Source organism: Oreochromis niloticus, linkage group LG22 (genome assembly GCF_001858045.2).
Source record: "Oreochromis niloticus isolate F11D_XX linkage group LG22, O_niloticus_UMD_NMBU, whole genome shotgun sequence".
Taxonomy (NCBI): domain Eukaryota; kingdom Metazoa; phylum Chordata; class Actinopteri; order Cichliformes; family Cichlidae; genus Oreochromis; species Oreochromis niloticus.
The window spans coordinates 8,318,746-8,344,658 of record NC_031985.2 but is presented as its reverse complement, the minus strand read 5'-3'; the positions used below and the strand labels follow the sequence as shown (position 1 = coordinate 8,344,658).

At 41.0% G+C, this 25,913-nt stretch overlaps 2 protein-coding genes across 4 annotated transcripts; one reads left to right on the top strand and one right to left on the bottom strand.

The window, feature by feature from the left end:
• Window positions 1-7,679: 7,679 nt before the first annotated feature.
• Window positions 7,680-25,503, top strand: brd2a (bromodomain containing 2a). 2 transcript variants are annotated; one of them, XM_019350669.1, is made up of 12 exons: window positions 7,680-7,689; window positions 7,920-7,923; window positions 20,964-21,140; window positions 21,357-21,507; window positions 21,597-21,796; window positions 21,917-22,411; window positions 22,506-22,634; window positions 22,756-22,947; window positions 23,042-23,301; window positions 23,392-23,702; window positions 23,810-23,935; window positions 24,065-25,503. In XM_019350669.1, the coding sequence occupies exons 3-12, from the start codon at window positions 20,967-20,969 to the stop codon at window positions 24,190-24,192; spliced, it is 2,166 nt and encodes a 721-aa protein (XP_019206214.1). In that variant the 5' UTR covers window positions 7,680-7,689; window positions 7,920-7,923; window positions 20,964-20,966; the 3' UTR covers window positions 24,193-25,503. The 2 variants fall into 2 exon arrangements, with proteins under 2 accessions (XP_019206214.1, XP_003458042.1); XM_003457994.5 differs by lacking the exons at window positions 7,680-7,689; window positions 7,920-7,923 and adding exons at window positions 16,493-18,089; window positions 20,606-20,909 and having other exon boundaries at window positions 21,003-21,140.
• Window positions 7,942-10,331, bottom strand: LOC112843552 (uncharacterized). Of its 2 annotated transcripts, XR_003215978.1 has the most exons (3): window positions 10,269-10,331; window positions 8,355-9,286; window positions 7,942-8,265 (listed from the first exon to the last, which is right to left on the bottom strand). XR_003215978.1 is itself a non-coding variant. In XM_025902459.1 (2 exons), exons 1-2 carry the CDS (start codon window positions 9,077-9,079, stop codon window positions 8,238-8,240), a joined length of 753 nt encoding a protein of 250 aa, XP_025758244.1. In that variant the 5' UTR covers window positions 9,080-9,302; the 3' UTR covers window positions 7,942-8,237. The 2 variants fall into 2 exon arrangements, 1 of the variants encoding a protein (XP_025758244.1); XM_025902459.1 differs by lacking the exon at window positions 10,269-10,331 and having other exon boundaries at window positions 8,355-9,302.
• Window positions 25,504-25,913: the final 410 nt, after the last annotated feature.

Here is a 25,913-nt window from a genome sequence, read left to right as displayed (position 1 = left end):
ACTAAATCAAAGCTCTGAAGACAACTGTCTGCAACTTTGTGATTGTGACAGGACAGCAGAGCATGTGGTCTCCTGCTTTCTGATTTGCCGATCTCTCATTCTGGGAGTTTTGCATTACAGCTCCCACAATAAGTGCACCTAAAGTCAAAGTGTGCAACTGTGTGACTTGAGTGGGTTGGTTTGAGCAGCTGTATTCACTGATTTGGTTTTAATCTGAGTTGTGGTTGTTAGTGTGTAACAAAAAAAATAAATAAATAAAATGAATTACAATAATAATATTTAATACAATACAATCAATACATATATTACATCTATGTATGATTAGGGGACCACATCAACTGTTCAGTGTATAAAATAGATTTAGAGCAGGAAAACTGAATTTTTGAAGTATTGAGGATAGAAACTGGATAGATGTCATGGAATTAAACTGATACCATGGTTTTATAAGCTGTTATAGGTGCATGAATGCTACAAGCGCTGTGTTGTTGTAGCTCATTGGTAGGTGGATGCCAGGTAACATGATGGAGCCATAATATGTGATATAGATCCTCTAGACTTCAGGAGCAAGATATACCTGTGTGCCAAGTTTGGATGCTAAAGTTTAGGAGAAGTTCCTAGATTTTTTTTGTATGATATTTCAGATCTGTCACTCTAACCCTTTATCTAGATTTACCCTGTATCCAATGAGTGTACTGTTAATGGTTCAGAAGGATGACTGAATTACAGGAAATCATATGATTCCCTAGTTTTATGGTAAAAATGCCTGAGCTTTGAAATTGGGGTGCAGTTTGTCTTCTACTACTCTTCATTGTAACTATATTTTACCCATTTACACATAAGTCTACAGCACAGAGAGTATAAAAGATGGACTAAAATATTTTAGCATTTTGCAATGTTGTGTTTTTGGAACCAGAAGTTAGCTCAAACAGATGAAAGGTTAAAGAGCGAATTTAATGATTAATTTAGTTACAACTCCAGCTTTGACACACATCATTACAAACTATCATTATAAATATAACTACATCATAAACAACATTATAAATTACAGGGGTGCAACGCACAGCCACACATACCAGCTAATCAGTGCCAAGTAATACACTAATAAAATAATGTAATTTCACTCATCAAAACTGAAGCACAAACCTCTTCGGGTAACATTAGTCAGATAATCCATTAATCTAACTTCTGAGAGGTTACAAAACTGCTAAGCACAAATGATTTGTTAGATAAAAGGTTACTGTTAAGCAGGGCAATAACTGCAGGAGAGACGGGTCTCAGAGGTTTACACCGCACAGTAATTACATTATTAAGCCTGGGTGTGAAATATGGTCAATGTGAGATGATAATAAACTGGAACTGGTAAAGATGAGGTGGCTGACCTTGAGACTGGGAAACCAGGCGGAATAACAGTTTGTGCAGTTGGTGGAACAGCAGCCGTCCAGGGACCAGGTCCAGGCAGACTAATTACGCATAATAATTAAGACTAACTGACTAATTGGAGGGACAACTACCGATGTTGAGAAAACACGTAGGTCCTTAGCTTGTGTGGTGGCCACGGGCGAAAACTCCATGATAAACTCGTTGTTATTCCTGAGGTCCAGCTTCAGACGGATACCGTCCTGTAACACTGAGTAATGTCCACACACAGCATCGCTTGAGGTTAGCAAGCTGCTAGCAGACAGGCTAAAAACAAAGCAAACCAGGGTGGCCTACGTAGCAGACAACGTCAGGGAACCAGCCTAAAGGGGCGTGCTGGGCAGCAGCCGTGACACCGAAAGAGCTGAAGAAGATGTTACCACGAAATCCAGAAAAAACGTTAAAAGCCGGTAAGATGGACAAAGTGGTCCGGAAGTTACGTCAATAAAAAAGGTATCTTAGCTCAACAACAACAATATTCAATTAAATTTTATTTATACAGCCCCAAATCATAACAGCAGTAATTTCAAGGCGCTTTATATCCTTTTATTATATGTTTGTAACTTCAATTCGCATTACACACCTCACTGCCTTAAAGTCAGTACTGCAGTTTGTATTGAGCAGAGGGTAGAACAGTGTGAGTGCACTCGAGGGAAAACCACATGCTGATAAGTATAGAAAAGCTTACTGAACCCATCAGACCACATCATCCACATAACAGAGAAGTGACAACTTTAAGAAAGCCCTGCAGAGCCCTACACAGGAAGTGGTGGCACTTTTGATTTCTTTCTTTTTCCTGCCATGGGCATGCTTACTGTTTAAAATAAACAGTGAAAAGAAAAGAAAACAGATGAATCATAATAATAATTTCCACTGTTATATATGTAATATGCACATTTTAGGAGGTGCAAGTTCATTGGTGCTTCACTGAGCACAGAAATGGCACACAGATTAGAGGGGAAATACTTGCTTGTTGAAGTTAAGGGAATCTATGAGCGATTTACAAGCTCAATAAAACTGGATCTACAGAACATTATTTTTCTTATTTTCAGCTTTAATTATTTAGAAATGTCTGTGTGAACAAATCTGTATGAAAACCCAGCCACATTTACAGTCAGCCAGACATTAACTTAGGCTATACCAATCTTAAGATGTATATTTACAGCATTTTATATTTTAAGTCTGCAATTATTCAAGTTTGTTTAAAACAACCAAGTTCTCATAAGCAGAAATGTTTTATATCTGTAATTCTTTTTCTTCGCGGGTCGCGGGGGCAGCAGCCTAAGCAGAGAAGCCCAGACCTCCCTCTCCCCAGCCACCTCCTCCAGCTTATCCGGGGGAACACCAAGGCGTTCCCAGGCCAGCCGAGAGATATAATCTCTCCAGCATGTCCTGGGTCTGCCCCGGGGCCTCCTCCTGGTGGCCCCGGGGCAGATTTATGTTTAAAATCCTGCTTAAACGTTAAAAAAAAAAGTAACTTACCAAACTGTAAAAATTGAAAAAAAGGAATATATTTTCTAATTTAATTTATAATAATTTATCTTTCTCGGATAAAGCGGATGAAGATGGATGGATGGATGGATTCTTTTTCTTCTCCTAATGTTCATTCTAAATTCCATCACAGTCTGCTTTTCTGCAGACTTTCAGCCATTTGGGAAGGAAAATCCATCTGTCCTCATTTAGTTTAAAAATGTTTTCTCTCAGTTTAACTGAAGCTGATTTGAAGCATCAGCAAAGTTTATAAAATCAGGTGGGTAACTTAAAAAAACAATGCCTGAGATGCACTGGAGCGGTAAATAAAGCAAAAAAAAATGAGCATAGTACTAAAGAATAAGAGAATACCTTTTTAATTTATCTCATTTTATTCTGAGCTGTAATTTGACAAATAATAAAGATTTTAATTAGTTTTGAGAAAATATGCTGATTCTAGAACATAATATTATTTTGCTATTATTAGTCTGTCAAAGCCAAATTGTTTGGAATAAAAACAAATAGAAAACTAGTATAAAAACTACTTTTATTTCATTTTCTATAATACCTGAGCTTATTTAAAATAAATAAATACAGTTTGCACTTTTGGAGTGACAGTATGCAGGAAACCAGGAGCATAAAATATGTTTATTCATTTTAAAGTTTAACACAGTCGCCATCAGATGGAGACATAATACAATTTAAATACCAAGTGTGACTTGGAGTGGTCAGTAGATGGCGCCATATTTTTTTCTAAACAGGTTAGACGGTCATGCCCACATCAAGTTTCAGGTTCAGGCTTTTTCAGTAATCAGAATATCGTAAATGTGAGAACACATGCACACAGATGAGCTCTAAATGGAGAGACTGTGAATGTAAACATCAAAACAAAGCTTCACATGGCTTATTCACAAGAGGGCGCCACATCATGCAGAAAAATAAAGCAGACAGACTCACGTTTTTATAAGGATAATACAATGTTTAATTTAAGGGTCCATAAACAAACACAGATACTTGTCTAATTTCTCTCTCATTATCTTCATCTTAGCCTCTTCCTTTTCCTCCTGTTGGTAGCTCTTGCGACTTCTCTCTCTCCCTCTAATGCACTTCCCAGATCCCAGTCCCTTTCCCATTCAGAGCTTTTCTTGCTGCTGTGTATATACAGACTATGAAGATGCATCAGACCTCTGCAGCCACAATGGAAGCCCCGAATGAAAAGTTAAGCCTCAATATATGTGGGGATGATCCGTCCTCTTTTGTAGGCAGTTAAGCCCCTTCGAGTGTTTAGTAAAGAACTTATATGTCTAAAAATGAAAAGTAGGCCGTAAATGAAACTAAGCTGCAATGAAGGAGAAACTCTGGTTTGTGTTTGTGGGGTAATAATTGCAAAATCATCATTAGGCTGTAACACAATGAGTGATGTAGTAGGGTTTCAATGGCAACACTATTGTCTTTGGAACAAGAGGTTCAAATGTTGCATCCAGCAGGGGTCATGAGGCTTGGCCCCCCCATGCTACCCAAGCATACCTCAGAATATGAGCAACATACATAACTGAATACCAGATTAAAAGCAAGGTAAAAAGGGTTCAGTAAATGTAGTTATTTGATATTCTACAGACTGTAGCTGTGAATTACAAGATCTGCTTGTAAGGCCTGCAAATAGAGTCATATCCAGATGGAACTACAGCAGGGAGACGACAGTTGTTAATAAATATAAAGTAAATATAAATGTATTGACATAAAAACATTCATAACTTAGTTTTAAAACACAATACAGAAAAGTTTGGGGCAAATTTAGGATTTAGATACTGAGCTCTCAAAGATGTAGCTCAGATCTGTTATACGAGCTCCTGTTTTACAGGTTGGACACAGACAGACTTGACCACACAGCGATTTATAGACTGAATACTTAAGTTCAAAAACAGATAAAAGGTCAAATTAATATCTGTGTAAAATTCTAACTAAAGATGTTGTTTTTTAAACTTGGAAACATGATTAGACTTGCAGATATTTTCCTTCCTCTTAATGACTTCAATGAACAAAATAAAAATATATCCACACCAGAGGAGAGCTTGTTGATGGCTACCGTAGCGTTCCTTTTCCAAAGCAGTGGTTAATCAAACATGTCATAACTGTAAGTCTCTGTTTTAATAATTTTCTGTGTTTTAGACATTGCGTGTTGTGTGCCAGTTTTTCAGTGCTTTTTAATGTTTGACATGTATCGTTATAGTGCTAATGTTTTTGTTTCACCATTCCTGTGCTTCGTTTCTTAAACATGTTTAAATGAATTTATATCTCACTTACAGACAATATCTTTCTTTATTGTCTGTAAATGCCATCAATCTGCAGATGAACATTAGCTTGGATGGTTAAAGCTGATATATTTATGAACTTAAGGGCTTGTGCAGATTAATGTGCATTATCACTTTTAAATAAAGTAAACAAAAACACAACTCCAGTGTCTCAAGTCTGAAAGCTATCCCTAAAACTGAATCTCCATAATTTTAATTTACGACTGTGGTCAGAAGTTTACATTCACCCATTGTGGGCGTAAAGTCAGTAATTTGGCTCTTTAATAACTTCTTTGAACTGTTTTTCTTCCACGGTGAAATGATTGTACAGCATACATCAGAATCAGAGGATGTTGTCCAGCATCATCCTCATTTTGGACAACATCCGCCTCTCTAACACCACCTTAAGGGAATGCAGCTCCATCCCCACAACATTACTGGCCTTGCAGATGGGTTTATTGAGTCCGCTGATATCGGCAACCCTCAGCCTGCTACCCCAGCATGCAACAGCAGCATAGATGATGGCACTGGTCACAAGAGACTCCTAAAAAATCCTGAAAGACCTCAGCCACCTCAGGAAACAGAGGGGACTATGGCCCTTCTTGTAGAGTGCAGTGGTGTTTATTATCTATGTGTACTCTGAGGTATTCTTCACAATGTCCACATCGACCCCCTGGATTGAAACAGGGGTCACAGGTTTCCATCTCATCACCCTCACTGATGAATCCAATCACAGAAGAGTCATCAGAAAACATATGAAGATGGCAGGACTCTGTGCAGTAGCTGGTGTAGAGGGTGAAGAGGAAAGGGGAGAGGACAGTGTCTTGTGTGGCCCCTGTGTACATCTTTAAAGGTTTAAAAAACAACTGGATGCACAAGTTTATTTTGGATTTTTTTTTTAAATCCAAACAAGGTCAAAAATATAAATATAAACCCATCAAAACTGTTTTTGGAGATAACAGAGCAGGCTAACATGAAGCTTCTGGAGAGACTTTCTCAAAGGTGCAACCTCACCCATGATGGAAATGTGTGGCCTATGTTTAATGCCGGGTCCCAGTCAGCAAACCAACTAATTTAAATGGACTTAATCATTTCTGCCCATATGGTTAAATGTCCGGTCAGAATGATTTCAGAAGTATGGAGCTGGCTACTAAAACCTTCTGATCAAGGTGCAACTTGCTAAGGGACGTTTAATCAAATATTAGTGGGGGTGTATACACACAGATATATGAGCCTGTATTTATAGCACGACCTCGTTTTTGTTACTAAAGTCATTAAAGATGAATGTTGTACAAACATTCCATCCTGGAAGAAGAACAGGTCAAAGAAATCATTAAAAGCCTAAAATGAAGGAACATTTAAATATAAATATGTGTAAACAGCAGTCAGCCTGTCTTCATCATCACTCAGACTTACTCTGTTCTTTCTTTCCTGCAGGACTGAATACACCAGCCAGTTAAACTTTCTACCAAACAGCAGTTGGAGAGTTTCAAAGGTTTAACGATTGCACTGTTTTGCATATTCCTGTGAGAGGTAAACAGGCGGGGAGAGGAGGCACAAAGGGATGATAAGCCTGCCTTCACACCTGAGGACAACTGTTTTTCTGGCTGTTAAACACACTGAAACAGTTCTGTATCTGTCTGGTGCTGTCTTTCACTTTCTTCTTTCTCTGTACTTTGTATATTGTAACTTTCTGCTTCAGCCTTAAAGAGTGGCCAGCAGCAGTTCACAGCTCCACCCTTCAAACAAAACTAGCAAGACTCAGAGGCATATGCTCCAAAAGAGATTACTCGTGTAGGATTAAGCATGATAATCTCATCTCTTCTTCATGATTATCTTTGTTGATTTTGCTTTGGTGTAGCTGGTTTATGAGCTGAACAGTGAAAACTGTTATAAACACATTGATCAGAGCACTGGTAACACTTTCATTTCACAGACTCCCGTCTTTATCTCCACCCAGGAAACCTTCCTCGAGAGAAAGACCATCTCTATTCATTTGGAAATGTCTCACCTCTCTAGTCACGACTACCCTTTTTTTGTGCATAATGAAGTGTCCTACTCAGTTTCACACAACTCCCTTTGCATGAATGCATAATTAAGCTGCTGTTGTCTTCCTAGTCGTTACTTCTTGCAGGAGTCCAGCCTGTGAGTCTTTCAGTTTCAGGATCTCTGCTCTTTAACACTAGAAGTCCCAGACTTTTCTAACCCTCTGTCAGCCAAATGGAAGCTAAATTGGCTAGTCTTTTAGCGTCAATTCATATGTAAATTAGGTCGTTACCTGAGAATTCTGGAGGGGAGTGGGGGTGTGTGAATGATTGCTGATTTCTAACTGCCAACTGCCTCTTTGTTTGTGTGTGTGTGTGTGTGTGTGTGTGTGTGTGTTCGTCTTGATGCATTCTCAATCATCCAGGAAAATAAATCTCCAAAAGATTTATTGATAAAAACAGTACAAAAAAACAAACAAACAAAAAAAACATTTGTACACATATTTACAAATAATAATAAAAAGTGAGTGAGTACATTTCAACATTTTCAGCAATCACTCACAATCCTGGCATTGCCATGGTATCTGTAGTCTGCATTTACCACATGTGTATCTGTAGCAGTGAACACATCGCACAGTGGCATGATTGTTCTTGCATTTGTGTTTGACCTGACACGTGGCTCTTTTTCCAGGGCGAGGTGTGGAGGGTTGGGTCCGAAGCAACTGTTCTTTTCTTGCCTTCTACCCAGCCATATGAGAGTTAGCCAACTCTCTTGCAAGCTCCACCAGGAAGTCCACCCGTCTTTCCTGCGTCCCGGTGCATGCTTGATACAGCACATGTGCATTTAGTGCTGCCATGTCAATCATGTTATAGAACACGGCAACTGGCCAGCGCCATGTTCCTCTGCGGACAGTGTACTCCCGCACCATCTGGTCCATCACATCCACGCCACACTTTGTGGTGTTGTAAAGGGTGACAGTGTTTGGCTTCCTTTTGGTGGTATTATCAGTCTGAACCACGCTGTGCATGCTGCTAAGAATATAGACTGTCTTCTTCCGTTTGGCCGCATACACCGTCAGCGTGGCAGCAGAGGTTGAAAACACCTAAGAAATAAGATAAATTCTTATTTCCACAGCACTTTTACACACAATGAAACACTTAAACATAGAACCACAAAAGACCTGCAACATACCTGAGTGGTGAATTCATTGCGATCTGTGTGTCTAGCGGATTGAGGAATTTCCCGGCGAATCTTGTTGACTGTGCCGAGGATGGTGGTTTTCCGTCTAGTTTTTGCGCAAGTGAAAGCGATGTGAAGAAATTGTCCGTGGTAACATTTCTGCCCTTGTCTAGGAATGGTTCCATCAGCCTCATCACTACATTTTCAGACAGTCTCTCCCCACTGGGACGATTGGGGTCCTTGCCAAGATATGGGAAGACATTGCAAATGTACTTGGATTTTAGGTCGCAAGCCAACCAAAACTTGATCCCAAACTTGTCAGGTTTACTTGCAATATACTGCAGGAAACAGCACTGAGTCTTTGATGGGAAGAGCTGTTCATCAACGGTGATATGTAGACCAGGGTTGTAGCACGTGATGCAGTTGGTGACAAATGATCCCCGCACCCTGGAAATTGCAGCGAACTTATCAGTCTTTGCTCGATCACTGCGGGTGGACCTGTCATCAAAGCATAGGTGTTGCATGATGTCTTGGAAGCTGTTTCGCGGCATAGTTCCAATGATCTGTGGGTTTCCCAGGTTTGCTGACCAGCAGTCACGTAGTGATGGAACCCTAGTAACCCCCCGCAAGATGACAATTGCAATAAATGCCAGTAGTTCAGGGAGGTCCATGAACCAATGAACATGCTCCGTTTGCTGTGCATGTTGAATAGTCCATTCTTGAATGCTATGAAGCATGTCAAGAGTGATGAAACACAGGAAGCTCTGAAGGCGACTCGAGATACTTTTCCTGGCCTTAGCCGTTGGCTCTCCATCTGCAGCGTACGCTTCTATTGGGGTGAAAGGGAGACAGGTCCCCACCTGTTCTTCACGCCACACTGTGCCATCTCAGTGTCTCAGTCCCCAAACAAGCTCTCTTTTTAGGTTGAGAAGCAGTCTCCTCATCTGCAGTGTGAACAAATTCAAATTGTGAGCAATGGGAAGGTCAAACGAAATCACAAATGCATGCATACTAATTATAATTCCAGTATCTCCTCCTCTGTATCGGAATAATGTCTGAAATATCTTACTTACTACATCCACTTACTTCAGCCGGATTCAGACTCAGAGCTGTCTGATCAGTCTTCTGGTTAGGTTTCATTTCATATTATTTCCTGTTTCATTTCAAACAAGTAAGTGAAAAATACTAAAAAAGCAGAGCAGGATTAGGGTTAGCTAGTAACCCTAACTCTAGTTGTATCTTTGTATTTAGGAAGACATTTCATTTCATATCATTTCCTATTTCATTTCAAACAAGTAAGTGGATGTAGTAAGATATTTCAGACATTATTCCGATACAGAGGAGGAGATACTGCTGAAAGTCTCAACGAGACTAGAAATGTGTCGTGTCAGATAAGAAGTAAAAAGGACTTCACTGGTCTTAAAGTTGCTTTTGGTTGATTTATAGCACAAAGAGAAACAAAGATAGTCCCACAAATACAAGCAAAGCATGAAGCAGTGAAAAGAAGCAGTTATAATAACTGTTCATACAGCACAGCAGCTACAACAGTTTAACAGAGGGGGATTTATTTATGACGACTATTATTACAGTATAGCTGGAGAGTCAAATTTATTTTATAGGCTACAGTTTTAATTGAAGTTGTATTCTGTTATTTTTGTCATTAAAGTAATATGGATGGTGTTTGTTAGGGTCAGGTTTTAAAAGTTAAAAACAGTTTAAACACTCAGTCATGTAGACATATCAGTCTCAGTACATAATGGACCCGAGCCTGTGGACAAAGTTTAGTCACTTTAACTTTTTCTGTGCGTGTACAGCATCGTTTCAGTTGGTTTCTGGTTTTAGAGTTTTAGAGTTGTATTTCACCCAGTTTCAGTTTTTAGTCTAGTTAACTACAACAACCTTGGTAAAACGTACTGTAACACTTACCTGTTTGGCTCCAAGGAAGGTGATTTCCACCCCAAACTCATAAAGTCATGAAGCTGCAATGCTGATTGGGCCAAAGTCAAAGGGAGAGCATAAATAATATTAACTTTTAACACTGAGACCATTTTAAACCTCTGGTGGGGATTTTGTACCTAATACAGCAGTGCAAAAATCTTCACAGCTACATGCACGAGTACCCATTCATTTCAGATATTTTCATTCATTTATACACTCACACTGAAAGTGAAGCATTTACAACACTTTTCTAGTCTTAGAAAACTATTTCCAGTTTATAAGACCAGTTAACCTAAAATGTGTTATATGAAGCTTATCTGGAGCACCTGGAAAAAGCCCAGCAGGAACAAGAAGAACAAAGGCAAACAGCCTGCATCCATCCAGTCTTTGCTAACCCAACACTGACATACAAGACTGACAGAATGTATTTAAAGTTTGTCCTGTAACTTAAAAACATAAAAAAAACTGTGAAAACCTAAAAACTGCTAAATATAATATACTGTATATTAATGTATATTTTACCTAAATATCTCCATACCTTAAAATGGTGCTAATATGGAAACCTACATACACCCTTGTGGTCCTTGAAAAGGCGCATTGTTGTCTTGAGGTGCATTAAGCCCACATTTGTGTAGACGGCACCTGTAGGGACAGAAACAGACTTCTGCTGAACCCCAGGTTCTGTGTTTCTGTGAGTGCATGTTAGCAAAGTGAAAAATAAAATAATAGAGACATGTGCATCAATAACACAATCAGCCCAATGGAAACAGTGCAAATGTGTTCAGGTTTGCAAAGCAAACAGTGACACATTGGGATGCAAATGAAAAAAGCAGCGAATGGAAAAATCAGCAAATCATGTGATTCTGCACATGTGAGCAGCTCTGTTGACATAGTAAGTATGAGTAAGCATGTGGGTGACATGAGAATCTGCAGAGAGAAGGATGTTTAAGCGATATCAGCACAGAAACGCTGCTGAACGGGAACCTGAACTGCACAGTGAGCTTCTGTATCCGAACACTGCTCCTCACATCAGCAGTAAAAGGAACTGTTGTTGCTAGGGAAGGCTCGTCAGCCATAATGAGTGAATGGACTGAAGCAGAGAGCTGCACATACACGGTTACGCAAACACGAAAACAAAACCCAGGCACTCAGAAAGCGTTTATTGTAGCGCAATCAATTTAACAACATCTAAGATCCCGAGTCTGTCTTTTTGTAAGGAAGGAAAAACGCTTCCCTGGCAACTGTTTCTGGACTGATTGCTCTCATGTGACAAGATTACGCAGTCAAACATGGATACAGAGAGCGGGAGACAGAGGGGGGAGTGCGTGTTTGTCAGGGAGAGAGGGAGAGAGCCGGGCTGATGAGTCAGAGGAGGCTGATTCTGACGTAATCCTCCCTCCTCTTCCTCTGCCTACATTACTGTTTCTTGAAATCCAAGGCTGATCCTGCTTCCCCTGCAAGAAACAAACATAAAGGCATAAATGTAAATGACCTACTCTTTACCATCACTGATTCCATGTTATAGGGCTTTGGAGCGTGATGTCACAGGGGTGGGCGTGGAAAGGATTTTGGCCCGATCCGCCATTTTCGGGGTCTAGCAAGTGAAAAGGGAGCGAAGGCACACACAACAGCCATGGTTCGTATTTGCTGTGTGGTCGGCTGCAATGCTCGATCGCACGACCGGCAAGAGAATAAGCTTAAAAAGGGTTTATCTTTTCATTCTTTCCCAACCTGGAAGCAACATGAGGCAGCTCGTGTATCGATGTTACCAAACGAAGGCATCTAGCCTGGATAGCAGCTGTGAGACGAGCTGATATCCAGTTCTCTTCCATCTCCAAATATCTGTTGGTGCTCCAGACATTTTCATTCCGGTAAGTTCTAAATATGTTCATATCACTCTTTATAGCCTATTAGTTTTATTTTCGACGCGCTCTGAGGTCATAGCAAATTAGTACAAACATCCTACTGAGTGATTTTGCAGAACTACCTTCTATTTATAGAGTTGCTAATTATTTGGCATTATTGCAGCAAACCAGCCTATGAAATGGATGAAACACATCGTGACTGGGTTCCAGCGCTACATCAGGGACCTGCTTCAAACATACCACCATGCCAGTCAGATTACTTCTTCCATGTGAGGGTGAAGAGGTGACCCTTCTGGATAAGATGGTGAAGGTTTGCTGCGTTTGTTGAACAGTGTTGTAGTAAAACCAGGGAAAATGAAACTTGCTCCTGTTAAATATTCTTAAGTCTTTTGCTGTATAAATAGTGGGTTTTTTTTTTTTTTCAAAAGATACAGTAAATAATGTTAGTAGTGTGTGATATCATGTAAACATTGTCATGATTTTATGTAAACATTTTGTCTTTTATAAACTATAAATGACATGGATTCTACACTGTAACTGATGTGATGTTCTATTAAGTTGTTTTAATAATAAAAAAAGAGGCAAAAATTAGTTTGTTTCTTTATTCAATTTTTGAACAGTGGGACTCAGTCAGTACATATTCAGTAAATGCAAATTATTTACATGGCAGTGCACTTCAGGCATAAATCTAGACCCCTAGACAAAACATTATGGCATTATAGCAGTGACAACTCCTCCACAGTAGCAGGTGGGATTTTTCTTTTTTGAGGACGGCTCCTTTTACCTTTCAATACAGATGGTCTGTTTATGTTTTGATCAAGAGCCTTTTTTTGGGCAGCTGAAGAGGAGAAGTCTATCTTATGGCCAACCTCTGGCTGTATCTTGGTCACATAACCCAGCAAAACCCAGTATGCAGGTTCATCTGTAACAGGCCTTGTGCCACGGATCCGCACAGTTGCTTCTACATTAAACAGAAGAGCAGCGACATGGGTGCAGGTCTCCACGACTTCGGCCATACAGGTGCAGTGGGCGGCTTCAACCTTCCCTGTGATGCTCACAGTGACCCATGGCTGCAATGCTGTTCATTCAGTCTTTGAGAGTGCAGTACCTGAAACACACACAGACAAAGTTCAATTAAAGACAAGAACTATGAGCCAAGGCCGACATAAATGTGTTTTATCTACTTTATCATAAATGTAACAAAGTGTTTAGAAAGTTAGCACATACATGTAATTTTTCATTTCTTTATGTGTCCATCTATAAAACGCTACATTTTATAGGGTAAATCTACCTGTTTTCTGTCAGAAACCTGCCTGCAGAAAATGAACCTAAAGTATGTAATGCAAGGATGTAATCACTTTAGAGATGGAGAAAGCATAAAGTGACAATTATGAATCACTTAATATGATAAGGAGATTCTGCAGGTCATTAATCAATGTATAAAATTAAAATAAAATGTATTTTTAGTGACACAGGATACAAATATTGAAGCAAGATCTATAATTAGAATTATTTATAATAAATATGAATAAATCAGTGCAATTTCTTTAACCATAAAGAATAACTAAATCCTTCAGGACAATGTCACATCAATGCACTGAACTCACTATGTTATCCCTCTAACAGCCTCCACATGTTCTGACTGTAATTTCCCCTCATGAATGAATTTATGCTGCACTAATCTGAATGTTTGCAGGGAAATCAAACGCATTTCACACGCAGTACTTGAGCTGACTTACCTTTGTTTGAATGACGACTTGTACGCGCTGACTCCACAGACAAGGTACGAAAATACGTCAGGCTATAGCGGTTGCTCTTCAGGGTTTCTACTCCACGGCAGTGTTTCATACGGGTCCACATTTCCAATGCACGCAATTTTCTGCAAGTACCGCTGCTTCGCCTCTGGACGCAATCGGTCTCTATACCTTCCGTTTTCTTTGGAGCTGCTTTTAAGCATGATTCTTGTCGTTGTCGTTCCAACACTGTGTCTCTTTTGATTCGTAGACCCCGAAAATGGCGCCGCGCTCCGCGGCGTGACGTCAACTCCAAAGCCCTATATAACTCTGGATATACTTCACAGTATTTCTTCAGGTTATCATTATATGAACCTGAGCATTAGTCTAATGCACTACATTTGGGAGATTATTTCAAGATATCTACAACTTTAAACATACACTCTACTTAAATCTAATGCTATGATATCTAGAAGTACATCTAGTTTAAGTGTACAGGCCTGTGGATTGTTGATTATTTGGTAATTCAGTTCTTTTTAGTTAAAAAAACATTTCAGATATCCACAGGGACATTATTTCCACATCCACAGTGGCTATACTTACACATCCATGTTATTTGTCCAGGAACAAAAATGACTCACGAGTCGTTCATGAAGCTTTCACTTTCACTAAATACAGTTTCACTTTTCCATTCTTGAATAAAATCCTGCGGTTCAAATGGTTTTCTTTTATTATTTTTATTTCAGATACAAATTAGATTTTAACAGGTAAAAATTTCACTTCAGATGTTTAAAATTAAAAGTAAAACTTTTTAAGATAAAGTTGCAAATATCTAGAAATGTTTAGCAGAGGATTAAAAAGCTCCACTGACTATTAAACTTATGACATCAGCAACAACATGTGTCTCAGTCAAAATTATATTCTTTATAGTGAGAATCAAGAAAGACAAAGTCAGTAACTGTACTATAAATAGAGTATCTGTATATTCTATGAGATACTTATCAACAAAGACTGCAGTACATATACACCACCTATCAAATTTCAGCTTGCACTGGTGAATGCAAGTGTTTACTTTTAAAATGTGATTTACAAAAGTTACAAGACTGATAAAGAAGAATTATGTAAACAAAATTATGAAATGTGCATCTTTGTTGTCATTATCAATATTGCCTCTATAAGCTCAGCTCGTATATGACACCAGCACCGCAAAACCAGTAAAAATATTTGTTTAACAATAAACAGTCCGTTGATACAAAGATATGATCACATACAGGATATGTAGTTCAGTTTCCATCCACTGTGCAACATTTTCAGGCCGGTTGCACAATAATCACACCCTTATTGTGCAGATTGAGTTTTTATCTAGCATCCAACAGATCACCGGCTGTTCCTTGAGTGTGCCTGGGGGAACATGGTTTTGAATAACTGCTGTCTAAATGAATTACCTGCTAACTGAAATCTGGGGTCAAAAGATGTTGCTTTTATTATTTTGATAACACAGTTACGTGTCTGATAATCTCATTGGAACCCAGCAGTGAAATGATAAATCCACTTTAACATGATGCAAAAGTCTCTACTCATCAGGGACTACTTCAGTGAAGCTTATTGTCCATTTTCAAGTCTTATTTGAAATACAAATACACATAAGGTGTACATAACACTACACAGGCACATAATACCTGAAAAATAACAAGACTAGAGAAATACCAAAAACATTTTTCAAAATTACATTAAAAAATAGAGACAAAAACGGAGATGATGGATATGGGTCTAAAGAGACTATATAGGACAGGGTGAGGGAAGGTATATTTTGATTGTAGTTTAATGTCAGAACGAGTTAAATTGTTGTTAAAAACCTATTTACATAAATCCCCTGTTTATCCCCTTTTCCTGCTTTAACCTGTAAAATAACACTCATCACTTCCAGCTGAATCCCACCTCCTTCCAGGGAACGCTCAGTGCAGAACACAAGAATGTATTTTATGGGTGAAACTGCTCTTGGATCAGCCTCGCTCTTGCACACTGGGGGCATTGTTGGCAAGGCGTCTTCGTGGGATAAGCGCATGCGCAGTGTTTCATGGTGCAACGCAGACGCAGATCGACAGCAATCACGATCAGAAGAAAAAAACAGATGCCAGTACTTTTTTAGACAAACTTCGACAAATGAGATGTGGATTATTAAGGCGATCTTAAACGGATTACAGGTGCGAGTTCGGGAAATAGCGCAATCAATAAAACGGCAATCGTTTTTTGGTCACGTGGTCAGGCCTGGCCAATCAGAATGAGCCAAATCCAAAGGAAAGTATGTCCTTTGTTCGGATATTTCGACAACTTTATTCACCTAATTGTGGCGAATAATCTACGTCTCTCTGGATATGGATATGGACACGGTGTTTTTATGAGCACGGGCTCGCGGTGAACACATTTTATCGCGGTGTTTGCAGAATGCCACGTGTCCAGATTTGATGAACGGCCACGAGTCGTCACATGACTCCCCTCCCCCACCCTGCTCAGGGAATGGGGGAAGAAGGCGGACATGTTTGAGGGAAATGTGTTGGTTAAAAAGTATCGAGGTGGAAGACAAGAAGATAATTTGAAGAAAGGTTTCGCATTATTTTGGGATTTATCATTGGAATTTCTTACTTACTTTACATTCCAGACTTTATTGACTTATACTCAACATTCATTTTATATTTTTTATATATATATTTAAAAAGTGTTTAGTTTAATGTTTGTTTTTAGAGCACAATGTTATGAAAACGTTAGAAATATTTGAAGGTGTATTAATATGTGCCAGTGCTGTATCGTGTATTTCAGTGACATTGCAGGGAATTTGTAACCTTGGTGTGGGGGATGGGCGCAGTGGTTAGGTAACCTTTTGTGTGTCGTCGTTTCAATGAGTTTAGGTCGTTTTTTTTTGTTTTGTTTTTTTAAAAAGAAGCCGCTTATATAGGTTTATTAAGTACGATTTTTGTACAATTATCTTGATGTTATTTGGTCTTTTATTGTTTGGTTGAACCACAAAGGTGTGGTGTGATAGTTTAATCTTTAAAACAATAGTTCAGTCTTTGATTTAATCATTCCCTTGGACTGTATTTGTTAACGTAGTTGTGTAAATATTTCGGTTGGAGCTTAATTTAATCAGGCTTTGAATGAGGTTGTTAATGAAAACTGCTGTGTCATTCAGGCGTTGGTTTCTGTGACCTTCTTATAGGCGTTCGTGTTATTGAAGGTTGTTTTTATTGCTGATGAAAGATGTAAATGATGGCTTCAGCACAAACATCGTTTAGTTAAATTATTGTAAGGCCTGATCTGCGCCCTTTCACAGCGTGTAACTGTGGGTCGTGGAGGCCTCGTTTTACAGGCTTGGCTGGCGTGACTGTTAAAATTGTGGTGCTTTCTTCACCAAGTGTTGGGGATCTTACACCGTTTGCGCGTGTAAATAGAATATACAGCGTTTTACAGGTTTTTCTTGACATTGTGTGTTTTGAGTTGAGGATTATTTGATCATATTACTGTCTCTCAACGTGCTTAAAGATGGCGGCTGTGCTTCGTTTCCCTTAGATAAAAATGCGGATGTACTGTTTAGTACAACGCTCGTGGGAAGAAGCCCTTGGTTCTTCGAGGGTACGCGTGACTGGATGCAACAACCAATAGGCTTCATGGTATTTACCCTGAAAGCCCGCGTTACAGCAGCTTTGACCAATACCCGTCGTCGCTCTCAACACGTTGACGTAATGTAATATGATAAGGAGCAGGCTGGCTTCCTTGCCCTCGCTTTCTGTGGAGGATAATATGGCGGAGCCAGTTGCATACAGTATATCTTAAAGGCTGTAGAAGGGTGGACCAATAGTGTTGTGCAACTTATTTGACGGACAGGAAAATCTTGCGAATAGGCTGACCTGAATTGCAGCTTGTGGAGTTTCAGTATCCAGGGGTGTGGTCATTTTAACTGACGTCGTGAACAGCCAGTAAAAATTCAAGGGGCGGGGACGTTTTAGGGTAGTGTGTCCAATGGGTTTTGCGACGGGTCTATAAAAAGCCGGGTGTAGTCGCATAGTCGCCATTTCAGCGAAGCAGATTTGCGAGAGAGCGCCGTGGCGGGGAACGGAGAGATCTGACGACTGGAGACGGATCCTGGTTTGAGTGTAGCTAAAAACAGAATCCGGATCCATCCCGATGGAAATGGCTGTTAACCCGCCCATTGACAGGTATCTACCGGTATAACTGACTCTCAGCTTTCCATCAGTCGGATTATTGTGAACATTTATGGTTATTTATTTTAAATATGACGGAACGGGCACCCTGTTTGCTGTAATACAAGTTGAAGAGAGGTGGACGCTGAGTATGCTACAGGAAGGACTTTATCGCGTCGTTACAGGCATTAGAAGTGACTTTCATGTGGGAGAAGTAAGGTTGTTTGGGGCTTTTGGGGCTTTTGAACATAACAAACTGCGACTGTTGAGCGCTGTGCCGGCGCCATTTTCGGCTGCCGTTGGCCGCTCTCTCCCACTGTCTACCAGTTAGCATTACTAGCGCTAGCCTGAGCCCAAAGGGTTGCTCATGAGACGCGTAAGTATCACATTTGGTGCTGTATGTCTGCGTTTATTGACAGTGACAATTGACAATGCTGACCTGGCGTCTTTTAAGAAGGCAATAAAGTCTTTATCTAATGTATAAATGTGGCATTTGTGTAGCAACAAAACCATAGTTAAGCTAGATCGGGGTGCAAGTACATACGCAGGGGAGTCAGGAGCACAGCCACGGCAGTCACTGCGTGTTTCGCCGGTTTGTTGTTGTAGCCATGTGGCGGTCATGGGGTTGTTGTGATCGCCGGTGCAACGACTCGCCATTGTAGCATAATGGCTAACGCTCCGTTATCAGTAGCACCACGACTGGTTATTTATGTATTATTAAAGTAGTATTGCCACACATACAGAGAGCCTGTCAATGTCTACTATAGTAAATGTTATTTTTAATGTAGGGTTATTAGTATGTATGTTGGGTGTTTCCCTTGGTTGCCTGGTTACAGCGCACACTAGCCCCAGTAGTTAGCAGCTGCTATCATTTTGAACTAATCCGATAATGCCAAAAAACTATGTCTCTAAATACTATAAAATTTTAATACTTTAATGGAGAATCTATTTTTGTCTCCTAATTTGTTGAATATTTTTTTGGCCAACATGTTTTTTGTGTAGTGCTGTTAATATTTTGTACATGATTATTTCCCTTTTTAATAATAAAGTACACTAACTCACAAATGTGTTTCCAACAGTTGTATCATTTAAAATGACTGCTTTACAATAGCTTTGGACTCCTTTTGTTGTATCATGTTGCTAATTCTTCTTACATTTTGTGTGTAGGGTGGATCAGTGCAAATATACCCTTAGGCTATGCATAGGAGATTTAAGCTACTAACCCCATGGGTTATATTAGTTGCACTGTTCGCTTAAATGTGGAACTAAAAAAAACAATTTTCTGTTTTGACTTAATGGTAATGGTGCAGCATCCAATAATACAACACCAGCTGTTTCAGGCTTTTGGTAGAGACCAGTTTTCATGCGGATGACCTTAAATACCCCCTCTTGCCTTGGTTAGTCTTGTAAGTCTTGTGGTTCAGATGGTGGGCCAGTGAAGGTGGGTCACGGTGAGTCAATACCTTGCAGCACTGAAAGAGGGGACAATTGAATAAACAGAATTGCTGGTTTTTACATTTATTTATTTTTTTAAATTAAAAATACTAGCATTAGTGTCACTGTAGACTTGATGCTAATGCCACCAACAGTCCCCATCCAAGCAACCAGACTCTGAAAATATTGCACAGTTAATGACATAAAATACAACTACTGTTACTATATATCCAGTACCTGTGACTATGTTGTTTGGCTCTAGAGTGTGTAAGGATATGCTTTCTTTACACCTTTGTGTTATTAAAGGTACACATGGAGGCACAATGGTAAGTCAGGTCATCAACAGAGATGGTCTTCCTTCACTGGTGCAAAGTGTCGTGTTACATATTGGTAATGTGACTTTTGCAGGGAACTGTTTTCTCCTGTCATCTAAACATAACTCTGAAGTCACCAGGCGCTCATAGGTACAGTCATGGTTGCAGAGAACGAGTTTAGACAGTCGGTGTTTCGCATCTGTCAAACACAGAACAACAAGAAGTAGGAGGGGCTTAGTGTTAATAATACTGTGACAAGTTAATGTGTACCCTAAGCTCTGTTTATATATAATCATAATCCTGTGTTAATGACTAATGGGTAGCTCGTGGTAGACAAGGTTAGGAATTAGAATTTGTGTGTGTAAATTTTCTAGACTATTCCAGTCATTACAGCAACATGGCAGCTTAAACTCCTCCCACAAGTTTTTTTTTTTTTTTTTTTTTTTAAAGCATGGAAATGGGTGTGGGGTTTAAGTCTGAGACGTGTAGAAGAGGAAGTGCTCGGACCAGTGTGAGCGCTCAGGGTCAGGCAGATGGGTGCTTGCTAACAAACGTGTAGTATCATTTGTGACTTGTATCAAATTTGACACGATAACAGGAAGCATGTCAACAAGGGAACACTTATTTATGATGAAAGTTGATTAGCTTTCATGGTAATCCCAGGATGTACGGCACAGAATATTAATTGTAACCTTTCTATAATGAGAAGAAAACCTTAGTAGAATTTCATCATCACAGCTGAAATCAAAATACTCAGTTCCTTTGTAACTGTGCTCTCTGCAGCTCCCATGTTGGGCCTGATGCCAGTATGTTGGGAATAATGATGGATCAGAACTGTGGCACAGCTGGAAAACGCATCCGAAAACCTTCACTGCTCTACGAGGGCTTTGAGAGTCCTGGAATGCCCCCCCACAGCCAGATGGCCCCTTCCGGGCCCCCGCAGCCCCCGGTGAAGGACCCCAACCGCCAGGGGAGGATGACCAACCAACTGCAGTTCCTGCAGAAAGTCCTGCTCAAATCTTTGTGGAGGCACCACTTTGCCTGGCCTTTCCACGAACCTGTTGATGCTGTCAAGCTCAACCTGCCGGTGAGTGTGTAGTTTCAGGTTTCAGTTCCTGTGAAGTTTGAATGTTTCCTACCCTGAATGTTTCCTACCCTGAAAATGCTGCTCTTCCTCCAGGACTATCACAAGATCATAAAAACTCCAATGGACATGGGCACAATTAAGAAGAGATTAGAAAATAACTACTACCGCAGTGCCAGTGAGTGCATGCAGGACTTCAACACCATGTTTACCAACTGCTACATTTATAACAAGGTAAGTCTGCCCTGGTCAATATAACCAAAAATTGTCTGTAAAAATATATAGTATAAAATATTTAGAGCAATACTACCCTTGTATATTATGTATCTATATATAATTCTGTCTTGATGTTGTCTATATTTATTAACTATAGTTAATGAATGTATTATGTATAGAGTGTGTTAATATCATTGTTTTAAAACCATTTTGTGTGAATTTCCTACTCTGCAGCCGACAGATGACATCGTGCTGATGGCTCAGTCTCTGGAAAAGGCGTTCCTGCAGAAGGTGGCTCAGATGCCTCAGGAAGAGTTGGAGCTGCCTCCCCCACCTCCACGCAGCAAGTCAGTGAAAAATGGCAAAAAAGGGAAAAACAATGCAGGTGAGCAGATGCGTCAGGCCAGCAGCTGTAGTACACTCAGGACAAGATCAGACACTTCACAGCCTGATTCTCCTCTTTCACTCTTTCAGTCTCTGGAGGCGTGACAACAGCTCATCAAGTCCCAGCTGTCTCTCAGTCAGCATACTCGCCTCCCACTCCAGAAACGCCCGACTCAATCCTCTCCACTCCACCACAAACCATTTTGTCCAAGAGCATGCCCCACACCTTTCAGACTGAGCAGACCATGCCCACCATCACAGGTCTCCTGCCCACCCAGCCCACGGCTAAGGTAACTGTAACGCTTGACTTCTTGTATTTATATTTTTGGAATTTGTTCTAAAATTCATGGAGACTAGTCATAAAAACGGGATTCCTCTGACTTCCTCTGTTCTTCTTTTCTCATCTACAGAAAAAAGGTGTGAAGCGGAAAGCGGACACAACCACTCCGACCACTGTACCCATGCCTATAATGAGCACAATGGGCGTTAGTGGCATGGGGCTGGGGCACAACTCACCGCTAACCCTGACCTCTCTGAGGGTGGACCACAACAGCGGCATGGCCATGGGGATGGGAATGAATATGAATATGAACATGAACATGAATATGGGCCGACCAGCAGTGGTTGTGGGCACCAAAGGAGCAGGAGGGAACAGGAGGGGAGTGAGCGGACGACCCATCAAACCTCCTAAGAAGGACTTACCAGATTCTATCCTGCCGCCGCCGGTGCGCCGCAGCAAGCTGAGCCCTCAGATGCGTTACTGCAGCGGCGTCCTGAAGGAGCTGCTGTCGAAGAAGCACGCCGCGTACGCCTGGCCGTTTTACAAGCCTGTCGATGCCTCGTCGCTCGGTCTTCACGACTACCACGACATCATTAAACAGCCCATGGACCTCAGCACCATCAAGGTACGCATTCATTCCACAGACTGAATTTATCACTTCTGAAACCGATCCAAGTTCAGAGACTGTTTATCTGAAATCTTTTCTTTTGTTGTTTTAGCGAAAGATGGACGGCAGAGAGTACCGTGAGGCGCACCAGTTCTCCGCTGATGTTAGACTGATGTTCTCCAACTGCTACAAGTACAACCCTCCTGACCACGATGTGGTGGCTATGGCCAGAAAACTCCAGGTGATTTTCTTTGTTTCAATGATTAAAAAAATCATTTAGAACTTTTAAATTCTCACAATTTTAAACTTCTACTTCTCGTTTTCAGTTGCTTTTTTTAAACTAAACCATTTTCTCTCTCCAGGATGTTTTTGAGTTCTGTATTGCTAAAATGCCAGATGAGCCTCCAGCACCACCTAGCTCTTCCTCCTCTTCCTCATCCTCTTCATCCTCCTCTGAGAGTGAGCTCAGCAGCGAGAGTGAGGAAAGCGACAGCAGCCCAAGCTCCGACTCCGAGGAGGAGAGGGCGAACCGTCTGGCAGAGCTGCAGGAGCAGGTGTGTACCGCAGCATGTCTGTAAACACATGTTCACACACAGGTTGTTCGCAGCACTGATGCCATTTTATCTTTTTATTTTTTTGATCTTTCAGCTAAAAGCTGTTCATGAGCAGCTCACCGCACTCTCCCAGGGCCCCATCGCCAAACCCAAGAAGAAGAAAGACAAGAAGGACAAAAAGAAGAAGAAAAAGGTTGAGAAAGAGAAGCACCGGAGGATAGAGGAGGATCTGACACCTGTCAGGCCGCCCAAGACCCCGAAAATGACCAAAACTCCAAAATCTAAGAGCAAGAGTGTGCCCTGCCCCGTGATGCCGATGAAGAAGGCACCAAGCAAGAAAAACAACAAGAGCAAGTGAGTGCTGCCACCTACTGGGCAGTTTATGAGTTGACTGTATTGTGCCCATTTTTATTTTGTTAAACACTCGCTGCTTTCCTCCAACAGATCCAAAAAGGCCAACGTCATCCCGCAGGTGGCCCACGATCCCCTCGTGAGCCATTTTGACTCAGACGAAGAGGAGGAGACGGCGCCTATGTCGTACGACGAGAAGCGCCAGCTCAGCCTGGACATCAACAAGCTGCCCGGCGAAAAGCTCGGCCGCGTCGTTTACATCATCCAGTCCCGTGAGCCGTCGCTCCGAGACACCAACCCCGAGGAGATCGAGATAGACTTCGAGACGCTGAAGCCGTCGACGCTGCGGGAGCTGGAGCGATACGTCATGACGTGTCTGAGGAAGAAACCCCGAAAGCCTTACAGTTAGTGAACCTCATAAAACATTGGGAAGAAAATGAATAAGCACTGGGTTAGTTGATCTTTGGTTAAAGTTCTCCAGCTCATTGATGTTCTCGTCTTCTGTCTGCAGCGAGTAAGAACAGTGCTGGAAAGTCGCGGGAAGAGCTCGCTCTGGAGAAGCAGATGGAGCTGGAGAGAAGGCTGATGGACGTCAGCGGTCAGCTCAACTCTGGAAAGAAGCCGACGAAGACCAAACGTAAGTCGTCCATGGTTGAAGAGTGAAACTTTATAGGTAACACAGACTAAACTGGTCCAGGTGTTGAAAAATGACCAAAAACTAGAGCCATGGATCAGGTCTTGATGTTGTTTTGTTTTCTTCCTCCAGCCGAGAAGCCTGCAGCCGACACCAACACCCAGCCGTCGCGTCTCAGTGCCAGTAGCTCCTCCTCTGACTCTTCTTCATCATCCTCTTCGTCCTCGTCCTCGGACACAAGTGAGTCAGACTCCGGCTGAGAGACAGACTCTTCATATGAAAAGATGTCCCGCTGGACTCTTTTCTCCCCCGAGTGGACTGAACTGATTTAAAGCTGCTGACGGAGCTGCAGGAAGGGCCGGCGAGCCCGGCAGAGATGAAGCGTTCCCGGCGCTCAGCTCCGACCTGAAGGAGGTTCCTGCTCTCCTCCCTGAAGAACCGGCCTCAGCGGGTGGAGCGAGGGACGCTCCATCTCCTGCACATAAAGAAGATCGAGGCGTGCGTTGGAGGGATAAGGGTGCTAGAGCCAGAATGTGTCTAATTTCTGGAGATAATTTTCCCTTCTCACCGTGCTCCCTGTCTTTATGCTGTATAGACGAGGTGTACAGTACTCAATACATTTCTTTTATAAAGAAGCATTTTATGGAGCTAATTTATTCCCTCATTATGGGAACAATGAAACTGGCATGAGCGAAGTCGTTTTTGTTTGTTTTGTTTTTTTTCCGAGTGGATAAAGAGGGGAAATGTTTGTGTGTCTGTTTCTGCGAATGACATCGTGACGTTCTTCATAGTTTTGACGCAGGCGTTGAAAAAGTGGGTCTGCACACAGAAGCACCTTCAGAACGCATGAGATACAGAGGAGCTGACGAACATCTGCACACATCTGTTGGAGGGGCATGAATGTTTCTGTGTCGGCTGTTTTCTCATCCTTTTCTCTGTAAACGTGTTGCTTTTTCTAATGTGACCAATCTGCTAATAAATTGTGGGGGCGTTTCGTCCTGTGCTCAATAACATCTGTTCCTCTGATTTCTTTAATTCAGTCACAAAAACATCCGATCAGAGAGGTTTCAAATCCAGAAGTTTGTCTTTAAACAATTGGCCTTCGAGATCGACGGCAGCTGAAAGTTTCAGTTTTATTTGAGTTTACTCTGTGTGATTAAACTTTAGTTACAGCAGGTTAGAGACGGCGAGCTTGTTTTGATTGAGTACACGCCGACGATGGATTCGTGTTGTGATATTGCACTGTTTCGTTTTGTTTGTACTACTAAACCAGTTTGTGATTTTTAGGTAAGGTGTGTTTTTTGTTTTTTTAAAATCGATTGTCTGCAGCAGATTATTTATTTAGGAAGAATTTTAAAAAGGAGAAACTTTTCATACTGAAAGCAAACGTTTGTGGGCAGGTTACGTGTCGGGATTGTGGAAGTGTAGATAACCTACAGCCTCGGAGCATGTTTTTGTTTCCCTTTTTAAAGTATTTTCAGTCTGAAGTTTGTCAGAACCCTGAAGCCTGTGTACTCCATCGCTTCACCTGAACATCTGTACATAAATAAACTGAGACGTCTTTTCACCGACTTTGGCAACGTTTTATTGACATCCTGAGTTCAAACAACACAACATAAAAAAATGCATCAAAGTTTTCAGTTTGGTGATCAAAGAGAGGCGCAGATTAAAGTATTAACTGCAGTTTATTCTTTTGCTGAAAGAACTTTTTAAACCTGATCTGGACTTTTAAAAACACACGAGCACAGAGAGGAACAATACACAACTGGAACTGAGCATTAAAATCGAATGATGTTCTCACAGTGACTGACTTCATGTATCCTCACATATGCAGCCTGCATCCTGCTGCAAGCAGTTTTCCTGCATATTAAAAATCCTGAATTTTCTGAAATGTTTATATTGATTATTAATAATTATTACTAATAATAAATAAAAGGTAACAAGCTGACAAAATCCATTTAATACTCCCAAACACTCCTGC